This window comes from Mugil cephalus, chromosome 2, assembly GCF_022458985.1.
Source record: "Mugil cephalus isolate CIBA_MC_2020 chromosome 2, CIBA_Mcephalus_1.1, whole genome shotgun sequence".
NCBI lineage: Eukaryota > Metazoa > Chordata > Actinopteri > Mugiliformes > Mugilidae > Mugil > Mugil cephalus.
This window is the reverse complement of record NC_061771.1, coordinates 11,161,551-11,178,944: the sequence shown is the minus strand read 5'-3', so window position 1 is coordinate 11,178,944 and position 17,394 is coordinate 11,161,551. Positions and strand designations below refer to the sequence as shown.

The window sequence follows — 17,394 nt, the reverse complement described above, 5'->3', positions numbered from 1 at the left end:
GACACGACACAACACTGAGACCCACAACCGAACAACAGGGGCCAGCAATGCGCCGAAATGACACTTACTTTTCTTCTTTGGTTCATTAAAAACGTAAACATTGTCATAATGCACTTCTTTGCGCCGCTAGAACAAAAAGGAACATTTTAAAGTTGTTATTTTACAGTACGTTATCATGTTCGTGGTGCAGGCTTCAGGTGTAACTGTGTGCTGTACATGGCCCCTGAACTAAAATGAGTTTGACACTTCAAGGAATTAAGGAATTTAACATCTATTAAGAGGGATTGAGACCTGGTAACACTCGCTTTTATATTTGAAGTCAGCACCCAGGTTGACCAGTGGCTGACTGCCACCTCTCTCCCGCCATCCGGCCCCCCTCTCTTCTCTTCCTCTGTTTCTCTCTCTTTAAGTGGAAATGACGTCTTATGTTTGCGATCGGCTCCGGTCGACGGAGGAAACCTCTCTTAACTCATTAGCTTCAAGCATCGTTATCTCTGCATTTGTCCCCGCTGTTGCTGCGATGGTGTGACCACGCTTGCGTCACTTACTAATCCTGCAAAGAAAAAAAAAAAGGCCGAATTGCGAACTTTAAAGGGAAGCGGAGAGCGCGGCGAGAGGAGCAGGAACCATGTCCAGCCGCCTCGCCTTCCAGACCCAGCTGGCCTCCATCATGGAGGTCCTGGCTAACGCGGCGGTGGCTGAGATCTGTAAACTGGTGGACGATGACTACGCCGTGGTGAGTCTGCAGATGTCTCAGTGCCAGAGGGAGAACAAGGCTCTGAAGAGGAAGCTGCACCTCCTGGAGCTGAAGATGGCTCGAGGAAATGCAGAGAGGAGGCTCCGAGAGAGCGCCATGAACAGCTGCCGACCCAGGGGACACCTTCACCCGGGAGACAAACCCCGAGAGTCCTCGCCATGCATCGGTAAGGTCCTGTTCAAAACATAAAACAGTCGATGAGTGGACTTAAGCAATGTCTCAGAGAACAAGGACCGTGTCCCTTCAGTGAGTTCATGGATGTTTTCTTCCAGGGCGCACTTGGAAAGTTTCTTTATTTTCGTGAAAGATGTCACGCGTGTTCAGGTTTAACCAAACTACTTCATTAATCAAATGGTCATTTTAGTCAGTGTTAAGTGCACGAATAATGAAACATTTTAAACTACGAGGATTAATGCAGCTGAGAACATATGGGCTGGGCTTTAATGTCAGTTTCACAGGTAAGAAAGTACAAGTAAGTACAGGCACATTTGAATTCTGGTCAGCTTTTTTTTTTTTTTTAAATAAAAAACAAAGGTGAAAATTTTAAGCAGCTGCAGAACAAGGAGAAAAACATTAAAAATTAATACACACACACGTAGAAATGTTTTCTAAGGCCTGTGCAATGTGTTTATGGTATGCAACTGTTTTCAAGACCTGGGATTTCCCATGCGCCTTGAACCAGCTTGATTCTTTCAGTCTTCTTGCTTTAAATGTGATTGGTTTTTGCAAACAGCTGTGTTTTTGCAATCAGCTGTGAAATACTGCTATTTATTAGTTAAAATAGAACACCTGCATCTTCCGGATCAGCAGCTGACTGAAGGTGAAGTACGATATATGTAGTCTGTGATAAATCATCCCTGATTCAGGAGCATGTGGTCTTCTTCTCCCAACAGAGAGTACACGTCCCATGACAATTGATAATAAGATAATAGTTATGGATACAGTAAGCCAGGAAGATGGATAAACACGGCTAAACTTGGGGTGTGAAGTCGACCAATAACTGCTTCTGCTTCTGCCGCCACACACAGTGCGTTTACATGCAGAGCTTAATCGAGCTATGTTCAAAATTAGACTTTCTCACTTTGTCCTTGTCCGAGTTTACATGCAGCGCAAGAAAATTGAATAACTCAGTGCGTTTACATGCACGTTACAAAAAAGGGAATTATTGCCTTAATCGGACTATAACAGGAGAACTTAAGTGCATGCAAACACATTACTCCGATTAAACGTTACTGAGTTCTCACTCAGTGCATTTACATGCAGAGCTTAATCGAGCAGTGGTGGAGCATGCGCACACGCGTTATCCGATTGAAAAGTCCGAATCAATGGCATTATCTGGGTGTCTCAATCAGATAATGAGAACTCCGATTTTAATCGGAGTAACATGTTTACATGCACGTAAGTTCTCCTGTTATAGTCCAATTAAGGCAATAATTCGTTTTTTTCACGTGCATGTAAACGCACTGACAGTTGAACTTGTTATGAACCTCTGGGACATTGGTTTTACACATATGTTTTCTGGTTTGGCTGTAATAAAGGTATGTGTTATAGGTGAGGAAGATCCGTGATGTGCATTAGATTTGTTCACGGTTGCCATGCTGATATTAATAGCAATCAAAAAAAAAACATGTTATTCATCAAATGAGATTTCCTCCTTCGCTCAGGTGGGTATTCACATCCCATCTAAGGCACATGACAGACTGCTAATCCTCGCCAACCAGGAGATCAGAGTGCCACCGAAGTAAAGTTCCACTAAACAGCACATGTGGAGCGGATTTGAGCCAGACAAGGAGAGCAAAAATGTGTTGCCTCTCCCGGCGTTGCTCTGTGTTCCGCTTCCGAATAATATGCCTGACATGAAAACACTGGCAATCAGAGCAAATAAACACGTCCTCTGTGGCCACATTGTTTTATGTTGTTGTTCAGCAGTTTACCAAAGGCAGCGCGGTAACCTGCCGGTGTCTGAAGACCACATATAGGGCCCGATTGACAAGTTTGACGGTGTTGGTTTCCCTCACGTTCCTTCATCCCTGTAGAGTTTTGTCTGGACCAAAGGTTGGTTACCAGTTACGAGCCATATTACTGAGGCAACGCTAGACTAAAACCACAGGTATCCCTACCCCAGTGTGCAGATGTGAAGTTGTAAATGATGTACAAATATTGGTAGCTTTAAATTATATACACCTCATAGTTCTGTGTAAAGATATTTTAAGTTTATTTATCTTCCAATCTATCAAACCGTGCCATTGCTTTTTGTTATAAGAGCCTGTATACTATTTTTTGCACAATAAAATGAAGTGAAAGTCTTTGAGGAAAAGCTTGGAGGAAAATGCCAAGTTATTCAACTCTCCATCGTTATAGGTTTAACCCGTGTCAGTCGAGTGTAGACACCGTAGCATGTTTAAGCTCGTTGAATAGCTGCTTTTACTTCATCCAGTCTCCAGTGTTGCGAGTGTCTAGTCTGTGGCCTTATGAGAATTGCCATTAGATGTTTATTCAGTACCTTTATTTACTATTATTAACATTTTATTAAGCCTCTTTCTTAATACAAATACATTGAGATTTAATTCAAGACGCTTTACAGCACCCAGAACCCAAAGCCCCCTGACCCTAACTCGACAGTAGCAAGAACAGGACAAACCCTTGAACCCAGAAACAAAAGAGAGAGAAACATGATGCTAACGAGTGCATGATATGAGGTAATGAATGACAAATGAGATTGGGAGTGGATAAAGCAAATAGAAAAAAAAAAACATTACACAAGGTTTCCATTGTACAAAGCGTACTTGGTGTACAAAGTACACATAAGTGCTGTGAGAATAAATAGGACATAGCGTATTACAAGTGACATCATTTATCTGAAAACAAATGATGCATGAAGTAGGTGTCCTATCTGTGGTTTGGTTAAAAAAAAACAAACAGTTTGAATTACTTGTGCAGCCTCACTACACTAGACACTCCAAGACTCTGGCTGAGCTGAAGCAGTTCTGTGAATGGGCCAAACTTGCAAAGGAGATTTCATTAAATCCAATCAGATCACTTCCTTGTTTCCACCAGGTCAAACGAATGCGTTCTACAAAGACACAAGAGACGAATTGTTATTGTTAATTGCTTCTGTAGTGGAGGTGCTATGACCAGTGAATGCATCTCACCGCTCTCTAAAAAGCCACAACGTTAGCCTCCACTTGCAGCTTAATCATTGATTAACTAATGCTGCTAAGCAACAGTGTGCTTGGATTTAGTTGACAACTGCTCTGCTTTTTTGTAGGTGGGGTATTTTCGCAACACGTGAATGTGACTCTGTGGTCTGGCAGAGCGACTGCTAGGGATGCAACCAGTGAGCCAGTCCTCTCTGAGCACATCCAGAGTAAGGTAAGACGGAGGACTGTAGGCTTTAACAAGAAACCAGCAGAGATGTAGCTGAAACTTGCTGGAGACATTTCCTGTGTCATGGCATGCACTGTAGCTGTGTCATTGAGAAACTGGGCCCGGCTGACAGAAGTGACGACCCTACCTTGTTGTCCAGTCTCCTGACGTGCAGCTGGTGGAGTCGGAGCCCCTGCTCGTGAAGGAGGAGAAGGTGGAGGCCGACATGTCACAGGAACTGGAGGAAGACGTAACGCTCATGGGAGACGGTGGTAAGTGTAGAGCAAATTCAAGTTTCAAAATAAACTGCCTGACTCCAAACAGATTCATTAACTAATTAATCTCATTTATTTAATGAATCAATTTAATTTAGAGCTTTAGGCTCTGGATGATGCCTCTAATTGGTGACTCTAAATTGACCCTCGGTGTGAGTGTGAGTGTTTGTTTGTCTGTGTGTTGGCCCTGCGGTGGACCGGAGACCCGTCCAGGGTGCACCCCGCCTCTCGCCGCCTCGGCTCCAGCAACCCCTGCGACCCTAGTGAGGATAAGCGGTTGAAGATGAGACGAGATTAATTCAGAGCTTTAGTCCCGTGGACATAATTGGACTTAGGTTACTTTACTGTAATAATATTAAAAGATCCAAAAATATTCAACCAACCATCACTGAAGTCACAATATAACTTAATCTACCCGGGCTCAGAGGTTCCTCTGGGAACACTCATCTGACAAGAGGCGTGAACAACCTTTGGTTCTAGTGCATAAGAAAATAAGTTCACAGCCTTTTAAGTAGCTAATGTGCCTACACATTATGGTTAGCTAAAGTAACTGTCCCTCATTTGAGATCCACTTCCCTGACGAGCCCTCTACTCTACACCACGTACACAGGTTACTCAAGGTGGTGACCTAGAGAGGCCGAAGACTAACACAAGGATGACATCATGAGAACGGCACCGCTTAGTCTAGACAACTAAAACGAAGGGTCGGGTCTGGGCAGAGATAGGATGTTCTGCTCTCTTTGCTTCACTCTGGGCTTTTCAGGCTCTGGGTTCCATTAAGCGTCTTGAGATGATTTGTATTGTTATTGGCGCTGCATAAACAAAACCGAATAAATTGGACCCGTGTAAAGCGACGTCTTCCCCAGCTGCACCGCCGCGCTCCGCTTTCATGTTTTGTTGTGCAAAAGGAGAACACTGCCTCTTACACAAAACATCTGCAGATCGATGATTCATGCTGTTTTTAACATTTTCACCGCTTCACCCCGTGTGAATCAGGATCGTGTTTGTCCTGATATGAAATGTTGTGGACAGAGCGAACACCAGCCGCAACTGCAATCTATGCGTTTTTCATTCTGATCCAGAGCAAAAGTTCAAATTACAAAATTTGAATTAGTATATCGCCGTCCGCTGGGTTGCACGATCTGGTGAGCCCTTTGTATATTCTCTTCTTATGGTAGATTGGGATAATAATAGTCTACCTACTGCAGCTTTTTTTTTTTCACCATGCTTTTACCACACTTTTAATGGAGCCTCAATATTATGAGTCAAGAGTGAAAAGTGTTAAAAGTGTTTTCTCTATATCTCTCTGAAGGAGTGCTGGAACACGTCCCTCACGGAGCTGTGACTCAGAGGCCCAGTCATGAGCTGCAGGACACCCAGTCCACGTCAAGCCAATCCCAGAACCAGATCCAGACGGGCAGGGCGAGGTTCACCGGCAACAGCAGCAACAACAGTAGAGGAGTGGAGGTCAGTGGCTCCTCTCCTCTCCTTAAGTATGAACAGAGTGGCTTTGCTCGGGACAGAGACTCACTGCAGGAAGCAGTAAACGCACACAAATATACAGATGATGTCCGCGGTGACTCGCGGTTTGATGTGTTGTGTGACGACGGCAAAAACAGTAACGTGCTGCTTGAAGAGCGCTCGGGTGCGAAAGTGGAAGGTAGGGTGGTGTCTGCTTTATACTCTGTGGCAGCGGCCGATTTCCCGTCAACCTCTTTGAATGCGAACGGCCGCACTCGCCCCGGCTCCGCTTTCCCCCCGTCGCTGGCCGGCAAAGCCCCCGCCGCGACCGGACATGAAAGAATGTTTGCCTGCAAGTACTGCGGCAAAGCTTTCAACCGGCCCAAGAAAGTGGAAATCCACCAGCGGATCCACACGGGGGAAAGACCTTTCAGCTGCCCCACGTGCGGAAAGACATTCTCCGAGGCCGGGAACCTGAGAAAGCACCAGAGGGTGCACACCAGGGAGAAGCCGTACAGCTGTGGGTTGTGTGGCCGGGGATTCGCCTGGATAAGGAACCTGAGGGCTCACCAGCAAAAGAACCACCCGGAAATATACGCCCAAGGGGAGAAAGGACATACATGAACTGTCTTCTTACGTGACGCCTTCACCATAGGATGTAACGATGCAGAAATCGTGCTAAGAGAAATCACTTAGTGCTCAAAAGGAAACATACGTGGCAGTATTTCTCTCTCTTGCCTTTCTTTTGTTTCAGTTAGTTGAACTCTTCAGACCCACCAGAAAAAAAATATAGATAAAAGGCATGATTCCTTGTCACTTACTAGGCTATACACACAGATACTAAAAACCATGATCTGCAACTGGAGGAATGATTAAAGAGAGAGCGCCCAGCGCTGAGGTGCACAGCTCGAAGCTCGTAGTTAAGTTCATTGCAGAGTAATTTCAAAACAAATTGCACGCTATGTTAGTGACACATTTCACGTCTGTCTCCTGTTACGCAGCACAACACCGGAGCAGAGTCGCACTACGACAGACGGCGTTCTGCCTGTTCCGTGTCTAGACATTAAACTTAAGGTTTCAGTTCTCATGTGCAGATGTTTTTCTTCGTGCCTCCCTGTTTGGGGAGCTTTGTTTGCTACTAAATGCGTATTTAAAAAGTCACCAATATTTAATTTTATATTTAAAATGACCAAGTTGTTTCCTAAAAAATACTTGTCCACTGTAGTTTTTTTTAAACAAATGTTATGCAGATAGGAAGAAGTGGTGTGTTAGTTCAGATTACTTCTCACGGCGAGTCCGTATTTGATGTTGTAAGGAGTATTTAGGGCACCACGACAGCGTATGTGGGACTGAGTTGAAATGAACTGCTCTATGAGGTCCTGGTGAGGTAATGTAGACGAATATTCAGACAACAGCAGAGCTCTGCAGCCGCACATTTCAGACTGAAAATAAGTTCCACTTAACAACATAGGAACTATCAGGTCAGACTTCCCTGTTTTCACTCATTTTAATAGAAAACTCTTTTTTTAAGTTTTAAGTGTGCAGTTAGTTGCTGTGTCTGGAGATGATATCCATGAACTCACTGTAAATGTGTAACAACATTGTCAAGGAGTGGAATGTTACTGTTTCACTTTGTGTTTGTGACATTTCAATAACGGAATAAAATACGATATTTTAACTTCAAACGCATGGATCGTTTTTCAGACGCTCCTCAGACCAAACACAATATCTCAGAGACGCGTTGGAGGAATTTCTTCAGTTTAAGGATAAAGGTCAACTTTAAGTCATCGGTGAACTGAATTTGCTATTCACACGTCTTTACATGTAATGAATCTTACTGTGATCATTACAACATTGCACACAAATGCAGACTAGGAAAAAAAGTATGACACATTTACTCTGTGTTCTACAGAAAAACTTCAGCATATACAAATCTTAGCCGGCTGATTCTTGGTGGCTGTCTCTCAGCGCTGATTGATACATATGTATCCACACAGATGCTGGTTTCCAAACCCAAATTAGTACTGTAGTCAGTGCTCGCTCGTGGTTATGGCAGTGTGGTCGCACGAGGCTGCACGGCTGTAGTGTTTTATAGTCAAGTAGGAAGCAGCTCACGTCCTCGCTCTCTGCTTATATGCTCCAAACATGAACTGGTCTCTAATGAGTGATGTTTACCCACTCAGTTGGATTCTTCAAAGGCACCAGAGAATTTGACTTGTGTAGCTCAGACATATGACATGACACTGGGCTACCGATACTAAAAACCATGATCGGCAACTCTGCAAGGCGCACGGCTCAAATCCTGCAGATCATTTTTTGTATAAATTATAATTCAAAAAATAAAAGTCCATTACAAAGTAGATTAAAGAAATAACACAGTGTTGTTATGCACTTTGCGTTAACCGCCGATGTATAATCATAATATCAGCTCTGTCCTGGGTTCACCTCTGCTTGAGCAAAGATCATGACCGTGCTCTTATTTTTGACTGAAATTGCCTCTTTTCACTTTTCATTGCTACAGAGCGTCCGTGGTATTGCGCACTTCCATGTGCACCTGTTGCAATAATGCCTTTCTTGTGTGTGCAGAAGGATGAGGAGCCCGATGTGGTGCTGGTGAAGGTGGAGGAGGTGAACTTGGCGGCAGAAACTCCAAACCAGACAGACCTCAACGTACAAGAGGGTGAGTAAAGTAAAAAACACTTTTCCTGGGCAATGACGCAGCCGATTAGACTGGAGCCGCCGCGTCGTCGCACAAGTTTACACTAAAGTTTTCTCTGTGTCCAGGTTTGGTGGAGTCCAGCACAGACGACTACAGAGGAGTGCTGCCGTTTGATGAAACCACGCACACGTCGTCCAGTCAGATGTCTGACCTGCAGGACTCTAGGCGAGGCTTCTCAGAGGTCAGCAATGGAGATACTTCGCTGTGGACTAACCGGGGGGGTATTTATGGTGACAGCCTACCAGGGCCATCTTCACACTGTGCTCCCCCCTCATACCGCCCCAGCTCACACGTTGGAGCAGAGCCCGGCAGCTCTGGGAGGGGTTTGTGTTTAGAAAATTCAGTCAAAAGGGGATCGTCAGTTGAAAGCTCGAGGGGCGTCCCTTCCTTTTCCTTTGAACAGCAGCTTCCCATTATCGACCTGTCAGAAGAATCCAGCCCCGGTCAGGTGTCAGGTCAGATGCACTTGGGGCAGATGTCTGTCGAGGCTCAAAAAATCCCCATGAGGAGGGTTTACTTGTGTAGTTTTTGCGGGAAAGGGTTCCGCTCTCCCGCAAATTTAGAATCCCACCTGAGGACTCACACGGGGGAGAGGCCCTATGGTTGCGTCATCTGCGGGAAAAAGTTCTCCCAGTTCTGGAACCTAAAGATCCACAAGAATATCCACACGGGGGAGAGACCGTACCAGTGCACTCTGTGCCCCGAGAGGTTCTCTGACCCCAGCAATCTCAAAAAGCATCAGAAGAGACACCACCCACAAGACACAGGCACGCACTCAGGAACATCTTAGCTGGAGCACTCACCATCAACACACACTGTTACTGAACTTAACATCTGGCTCACTGTTCTGGAGCCATAGCGACATAATTTAAATTAACCTTCTTATTCTGGCAATCAGATACTGAATGTATACTAATGAGTAATAGTACTGAATGTAAAGTATATTCATGCAAGCTTCTTAGTACAAGATGTTTAGTTTGGGATTTTTTATTTTTTGAACCTGTAACTTCTCAGTTCTGTAATGAAAAGCCGAGGTGGCTATGTCTTCATGACTGACGTGTTTGTAACTTAAGTTTGTGTTTTGACTGAGCAAGAGCAAGCCAGCATTTTAGTGCCTTAATAGTCAGATTAATGGTCAATGAGCCACTGTTTAAACGCAATTAACATTTAATATTTAATGCAATTTATTACTGTACTACGAATGTACAGAACTGGGAAATGTGTACAGGTACGGGTCTGTCAAACCTCAGCGTAAACTCCCAATAGGTTTAATGAGAGACTACATATCCTCTCACTATTCTAAACAACATATTGTAAATATCTACGTATTTTTGGAATCAAACCGTATGTTAATAGTGGTAGAGTTTCACTTAATTTTCTGACTAAAACCGGGACCCACAAACCGTTAAGGAGGGGTGCAGCAATTTCCCTAAGTACAACAACATACAGTCATGCCACACTCACCACTCTTCTGCTCAGTTTGTCTTCAGCGCAGAAATACAGTTTTTATTCAGTAACCGATTGTAATTTCTGAAGTGACATTCAAAAACCCGCACAAATTTCAAATAAAAGCCTATCAAAGAAAGATGGATTTTGATGTTTTCTTTTGCGTAAAGAACCTGTACAGAAAGGGTTTTAGTAAACAAATGTCGGCCAATGTAAACAAATGTTTGCACAGTAGAACAGAGTTTACACGGTTCCAAGCTCTCCAAGAACTGAGAAAGTTATGCTCCTTAAGCAGAAGCTGCAGAAATGTAAAATTTACTTTCAGGACGCAAATGAAGGTGAAGCATTAGAAAGAATTAATGAACAAAAATGAGATAGTTGGAGTGATGTGATTGGCATGACTCGGTTGTTATATATGGCGTATACTTTAATTAGGACCAGGTTCAGATAAAGGCCTGGATCTATATGAGTATTCATCATCGCTGTCAGTGTTAATTAATGTCAGTTACTGTGTCTCAAGTGGCTGTACTATAAGCACCCCTGTATCTGGAAGGTTAATCAGCATTGCTCGCTACAATTACACAAAAGAGCAATCCAAGTCACTGAACGTAACCCAGCATTTAATTAAAGGCATCATTAAGAAATGGAACGACGGAGCCACGTGGTTACATCTACCTAGAGCAGCCCATCCTCAGAAACTGAGTGACCATGCAAGAAGGAGACTAGTGAGGGAGACCACCGGGACACCAATCCCCCTGTATCCTGGTGTCCTCCCTCTCAACTCCTTTTTACTCTGACCCACGTACTGCAAAAAACATTCCCACCCTCAAAACCTCCAATGTCATCACAACCAGCAAGGTGAGCCCTACCCAGGTGGACTCAAACACTGCTATCAACCAGACCAAAGGTCCAGGCAGATTAGCCCGGGGGTTGTCCAAGGAGCCTATGGAGCAGCAAGAAGGAGTGTTCCCAAGATCAGACGTCCCAGTACTCTAGGCGAGTTTAGTCCTGTGGCCTTAATATCACACTTCTCAAAGAACTTGGGAGGACTGGTGCTAAGGCACCTCAGGCCTACTGATACAATCGTCTGCGTACCAGGCTGACATCGATGTGGAAGATCCTTTCATTTATCTACTCAACAGAGTTTACAAGCGCCCAGAGAAGACATGGAGTAAGGATCATACTCTTCTCCTGTACTCCGGGACGACTTGTTCATTCATTGTTCATTGGCTGTATCACAAACTGCAGGAAGGACGTGTGCAGAGGCTTAAGAGCATCACAGGGTGGTGCTACAACCACCTACACCATGACATTGGGAAAACTGAAGAATCGGTGATGTACATCTGGCGAAACAGAAAGACACTCCTGTCACCATCAGGGAGGAGGTGGTGGAAAGAGTGGGACACCTACAAGTTCCTGGGTAGGCAACTGATCAACAAACTGGACTATCAGGACGACTCCGAAAGGACAGAGAAGGTTGTAGTGGTCAGTCACAACTTCTTGGTGTCAATGGGACTCATTGGGCGCCAACAAACTGGTTAGGAGGGCCAGGTCTGTGGTAGGAATGGATCTGGACAGAGAAGAGGAGAGTGTGAAGGTGAAAGCCAACATGAGCAGCTCCTCTCATTCTTTCTGTTTGTCAAACCGAGGACGCTCAGAAGCACTTTTCAGCCACAAGCATCAGAGCGTTTAGGAGGCTAGTCCCAACCACCCAGTACCTCTATCTTCAGCTGACTGTGATCATGGTGATTTTGTAGCAAAAAGTGTCACCTGGTGTCATTTAAGGGGAATTGCCTGAGCCACCAAACGGGAAAACAACTGCACTTAACAGTCTCCACACACAGGAGAGGAGGCGGGTCAAGTAAAGTGAAACATGACCATGTGCTAGTGTGGACAAAAAGTACACTGGTTACTAGTTTATATGGTCTGGCAATGGAAAAATGCACAGAAAACGTCACAGGATTATAATACTCAGGTGCTCTAATTATAAATTACAAATGACATGCATATTTATTGTATTATAATAATTACGCATGCAATAATGCATATTTATTATATTATATTATAATAATTATGCATGTAATTTATTTTTGATCTTTGACCCTTTGAACTTAAGAACATGTAGTATAAACTGGTGTAGGACTTCCTAGCGTTGCTTGTCTTCTGTGTGCTGTTCTGACACATATCGCCTGGTACTCTGTAGACTTATGAATTATTTATAAATAGCAAATAAATATATGATGCTTTGCATGTAAGATGCTCTGCGAAAAACATATTTCTATAAATGTCAAGATCTGCACACTCTAAGTCATTGAAACGTGGCCTCTTTTTCCTCTCCCTCCTCAGACGGCAGCCTCCCACCAGACCTCTGTGGTATCAGAAGACACCAAAAGTGTAGTAGTAGTCCAGCCTATACCTGACACCAAGGCTGCATCCAGCCCCACCACACAACAACAGCGGCAACACAAAGCAAGTAACAAGCGCCCTCTGAGCTCTGAATACTCCCTGTTTGACCTTGAAACCTTATTCACCCAGTGGGCCCCTAGTAACGAGTCGGCATCAGTCCCGACTGGTCCGTGTTCTTTCACCACTCACGACTTAAAGGACTCTGACCAGGACGGAGTTATCATTGTAGAGACCCCACCACAGCCTCAGCACGGGATTCAGCTGCCACGCACTTTCTCCTCTGCAATCGGCCGCTTCGGGCCACAAGGTAACTGCTTTCTATTGTGTTGTTGTTCTGTACTTTCCTTTTCTTATTATTGTGTATTATTGTGTATTCTATATTATTATACGTGTTTTTTGGTCATTGTGAAGGGGAGCAGCTCAGAGTCAAAGTAGAAGCTGATCAGTCACTTATCTGATGGATGGCAGACTGTGTGTATTAGTCGGTTGTAGATATGATACCTTACTAAGAATGCAACAGTAAAAGATAAAAGACTCACGACGACACAAAGACAAGGACACTCTTCTCAAAATGCTTTATTTTAGACCCAAAGGTACAGTCTGTATCTGTTGCGGATATGTATATTTTTTTAAAAAGGAAGGAAGATGTCTACTTCAGCAAAGACAAACACAAGTATCTTTGAAACAGTACCAAAGGTTTTATGTTTTAGTATATTTAGAAATGGATAAAAGCACCTACTGGTTCACAATTCAACAAAAAATAAGTGGGAACAATACTTCCAACTTCTACTTCTAAGACCAAGGGTCTACCACCATAGAAGAATATCACATCATTTGTCATCCGAAGAAGTTTCAAACTTTGATTTGGCCTGTTCATTCATACAGAGGAGCTCTTCTTCCTAGCGTCACGTTGTTGCTGTTGCCAGACGCCTGTAGAAAAGTAAACCGAAGCACATGCGAGCCCTCAGCTGCCCTTTCTAGTGCTTGATCAAATCTCCTTGTTTGTCCTTCTCCCAGACGTGCCTACAGGGGTTTCCATGTCCACGCCTTTGAGGCTGCAGGCTGCATCTTCTCAGCACCCATGGGCCAGCACACCAGCCTTGATGAAGAGTGCGCGGGCTCAGCTGCTGCAGCCTCACTGTGATGTCAGCAAGATCTCGCCGCAGCAGCCACAAGGCATTTCCTCTGCACAGGGCCCACCGAAGAGAACGTCTGCCCGCAACACCAAGGCTGGTAACATCAGAAGGATGTCTAGTAGGACTGTGGCTCCGCAGGCCTCTTTACCCGTCAGGGGATCCACAGCAGAGTTGCCTGGCACTGAGGTAGCCGTTGGTGCGCTGCATAAAGCCGGCGTTCCGGGTCGCAACATGAAAAGAAAGGCTACCAGCAGTCTGACTGGTATGCGCAGGAAGAGCCACGTGTGCCAGTCCTGCGGCAAGGCTTTCCCTGGGCTGTCCAACCTGGAGGCCCATGAGAGGGTCCACACCGGGGAGAAACCCTTCTGTTGCAGTACGTGTGGGAAAAGCTTCTCGGAGGCTGGGAATCTGAAGAAGCATCAGAGGGTTCACACCGGGGAGAAGCCCTTCAGCTGTGACCAGTGCGGGAAAACGTTCGCCTGGATTTGCAACCTGAGGACACACAAGCAGTCTGCCACATGTTGTGGAGCGCACGCCAGAGGTGGATTAAAAATGCACTAATGAGTTACCTAATACCTAACGACCTACCTAAGTACTGTAGAATGGGAGGGCTTTAAGTTATCAACCTCCCCTCCTGCGGAGTCCGCTCCTAATTTGGGTTCGGGAGGCAGGCGCCCTCTCCGCTTGTAAGGCCAGGCTTAAAACTGCTGATGCTCCCTTCCTCTTTCTCTCTCTATGCATTCACGTGCCATGTGGCATTGTATGACACGCCATTAACCCTGTCTGGAGATGCACGTTTCCGATCTGTAGAACCACACGTTTGTCGTACGTGGTCCTGGCCCCACAAACCTGCCCAGTGTTCATGGCTTACAGCTGTTTATTCCTACCAGCGGCGTCATTTACTTAGAATGTTTGATTGCGGTTAACCACATTATTTTTCACAGTTGGCGAGCCTTTGTTTCTTTGCGTCGGCCGTGTGCCAGCGGATGATTTGTGGGACCTGTGTTCCAGGAGCGCTTCAGTTCAGGTCGACGGGGAATGCAGGTGTTTTTGTTCTTGTTAAAAGAGAACATCTGGTAGGGCTTTGAAGCTGAACTTTCTGTTCAAGTGACTCCTTTCATTATCCTTTTCTGCCGGTTCTCTTTCTTCTTTTTGTACTACAGAGTTTTGCAGTGTAAAATTATTTCTCATCATCACGCTTATGACTCTGCTTGCTTTCCACTGCATGTGCTTTGATCGGAACGATCACAGATGAAATATTTCATTTTTTAGCGCCTTTAACACATTCAAAGCCCCTACGTAAATGTTGTGAATAATTCTCTATTTTTTAATTTTTTTTTAATCCCTTATCAACTGCCCAGGCTTCATGCATGAACTACTTATGTGTACTCTTGTTTGCATCGTGTTTATATGGTCCACATTGCATGCTTTATCCAGATGTATACATGATTTCTGCTGCCTCCTCTCTTCCCTATTGTTCTGTGTCTCCGTCTGGTTGGCGTCGAGGAGATGTGTCCCTCCATCTAAGCTGATTTATTACTGTTAAAAGGAGGTCACCTAAGTGCTTAATCCGGTGGTTTCAGACGCTGGGTTCTGTAAAGCGTCTTGAGACAGTCGCCAATTAAGCGTTGCCCAAGCTCTTGTTGACGTTCTGTTATGTCATTCTGGTCAAACAACTATTTGGACACGTCAGCCAGTCGTGCAGACTGACTTTGACACATTGCATACACATACTGTATACACATAGGTCATACAATAAGTGTAATAAGTGCAGTTTGTAGCTTCATATCTCTGTCAGCCAGCTGCTTTTTCACTGGTGTTGTGAATGCACTAGTGTCGTTTGTGTTTAATGTTACCTTATCATTTAAAAGACAAAACCAGTGGTTTTAACGCTTTAGCTCATTAGCTTGAAAACATGTATTTCACATTACTACTGACTGCATCAGGTGTTACACTGTCACAAATGATTTTTTTATTTTTATTTTAACAGTTCAAAATGGTCAATAAGATTGTTGTTACAATCTAGCTTTGAGAAACTTCTGGTCGTTACGTTTTCTATACTTGACTTGTACTGCATAGGCTAAAATGTTGTTTGGTCTTCCTCTAATTTGTTTGCAGGTAGACAAAAGTACTGATGGAAAATCAAAAATGCTATTCATATTAAAGAAAGGCAACTCAGAGATGTGTGGCGTCATTGCGACTCTTCCACCAAATACTACCTGGTGTACTGTCACCGTCGGCCAACTACCTCAGTGGAAACCACACAACAAAGATAGAACCGTATCACAGTAATTTAAAGTGTTCCTGAAGGGGAATTGTACGGGAATGATACATTATTACGTGTATGTTTAATGCTGTAACAATGACAATTATAATTAAAATTAAAAGTGACTTCAAATCATATCGTATTGAGTTTTGTTACTATTTACTTTTTTATTGGGAAAGATTTACTGAGGATTTAAACATATGTCATTTCTTGGTTCTTCCTCCCATGTTCCTTCCTACTGGACGTCATTAGGCATGTACAGGTTAGTAACCACAACCCGAGGACCACATCACTCAGGTGTGGTCCCAGACAAAATGTTCAAGGCCTTAGATCTTGTAGGTTCCGATGGGATCCCGTGGGAACAGTCTTCAACAAGCGGAGAACAATATGGCAGTGACACCACGAACAGGGCGGACCTCCAAAACTAAAGAGAAGACAACAACGAGATGATGACAACGGGAATATAGGACCCTGCCGCAAATGAGCAGCACGTCCACAATGAAGTGGGATGGTCACAGTGTCATGATTTTATTCTGGCTTGAACTGGGTTTTAGTGACAATGGAGGCTATCTTTTAGTTTCTTTAGCATTTCTTTATGTTCTTTGTATACTGTCAGGCTCAGAAGCCGAAAAAAGGTTTCACTGTTATGGAAAAAAAATAGTGAAAAGTGAAAGTGGGCATAGCTAGCAATCCTTTTCAATACATTACAGACATATTCAGCTGTCAAGCATATAGGCCTACAATGATCTGATTGGATCATGTCGAGACGTAAAATGTGCTCAGCATTCAGCATTCACACGTTCTAATATCAAACATAGAGATATAATGTAACATATACAGCAAAAATTAAAATAGAAGCAGTGGACTATCAACATAATCAACTCGGTGGTGCTCAGATGCCGTGTCCTTGGTCGTTACTCTTAACTTGCACTATATCGCGCCTATAAACACACATATATATTCTTAATCCATAGGGTGTAATATGACGTAGGCCCAACCTTTGTAGCTGTAACAGCTTCAACTCTTCTGGGAAGGCTTTCCCTAATACTTAGGAGTGTGTTTACGGTGAGTTTGGACCATTATTCCAGAAGCACATTTGTGAGGTCAGACGCTGATGTTGGACTAGAAGGTCTGGCTCACAGTCTTCATCTAATTCATCCCAAAGGTGTTCTCACAGGTTGAGGACAGGACTATGTGCAGGTCAGTCAAATTATTTCACACCAGGCTCCCTCATCCATGTCCATTGCCAGATGGAGAAGTGCGGTTGGTCACTCCTGAGGACGCCTCCACTGCTCTAGAGTCCAGTGGGACCATGCTTTACATCACTGCATCTGACGCTTTGCATTGTACTTGGTGATGTATGGCTTGGATAGAGCTGCTGGGCCATGGAAACCCATCCCATGAAGCTCTCTACGTTCTTCTTGGCCTAATCTGAAGACCACATGAAGTTTGGAGGTTTGTAGCAACTGGCTCTGCATAAAGTTGTTCCTCAGCATCCACTGACCCTGCTCTGTCATTTGTTGAATGATTGAATTCACTGAGCTCCTGAGAGGGACCCATTC

General features: G+C 44.3%; 1 protein-coding gene across 1 annotated transcript; it reads left to right on the top strand.

Moving 5' to 3' along the window:
* Positions 1-405: 405 nt before the first annotated feature.
* Positions 406-15,967, top strand: si:ch211-89o9.6 (Krueppel-like factor 10). Its single transcript, XM_047578563.1, has 8 exons — positions 406-923; positions 4,026-4,129; positions 4,284-4,395; positions 5,711-5,865; positions 8,446-8,539; positions 8,644-8,759; positions 12,371-12,737; positions 13,448-15,967. The coding sequence occupies exons 1-8, from the start codon at positions 629-631 to the stop codon at positions 14,125-14,127; spliced, it is 1,923 nt and encodes a 640-aa protein (XP_047434519.1). The 5' UTR covers positions 406-628; the 3' UTR covers positions 14,128-15,967.
* The last annotated feature ends 1,427 nt before the right edge of the window (positions 15,968-17,394 follow it).

Bases quoted from the DNA above. Each gene is read 5' to 3' on its own strand.
- si:ch211-89o9.6 (XM_047578563.1), top strand. From the start codon at position 629: ATGTCCAGCCGCCTCGCCTTCCAGACCCAGCTGGCCTCCATCATGGAG. The intron at 4,130-4,283 runs GTAAGACGGAGG...CTTGTTGTCCAG, and splicing joins CTGAGCACATCCAGAGTAAG to TCTCCTGACGTGCAGCTGGT. The intron at 8,760-12,370 runs GTCAGCAATGGA...CTCCCTCCTCAG, and splicing joins CTAGGCGAGGCTTCTCAGAG to ACGGCAGCCTCCCACCAGAC.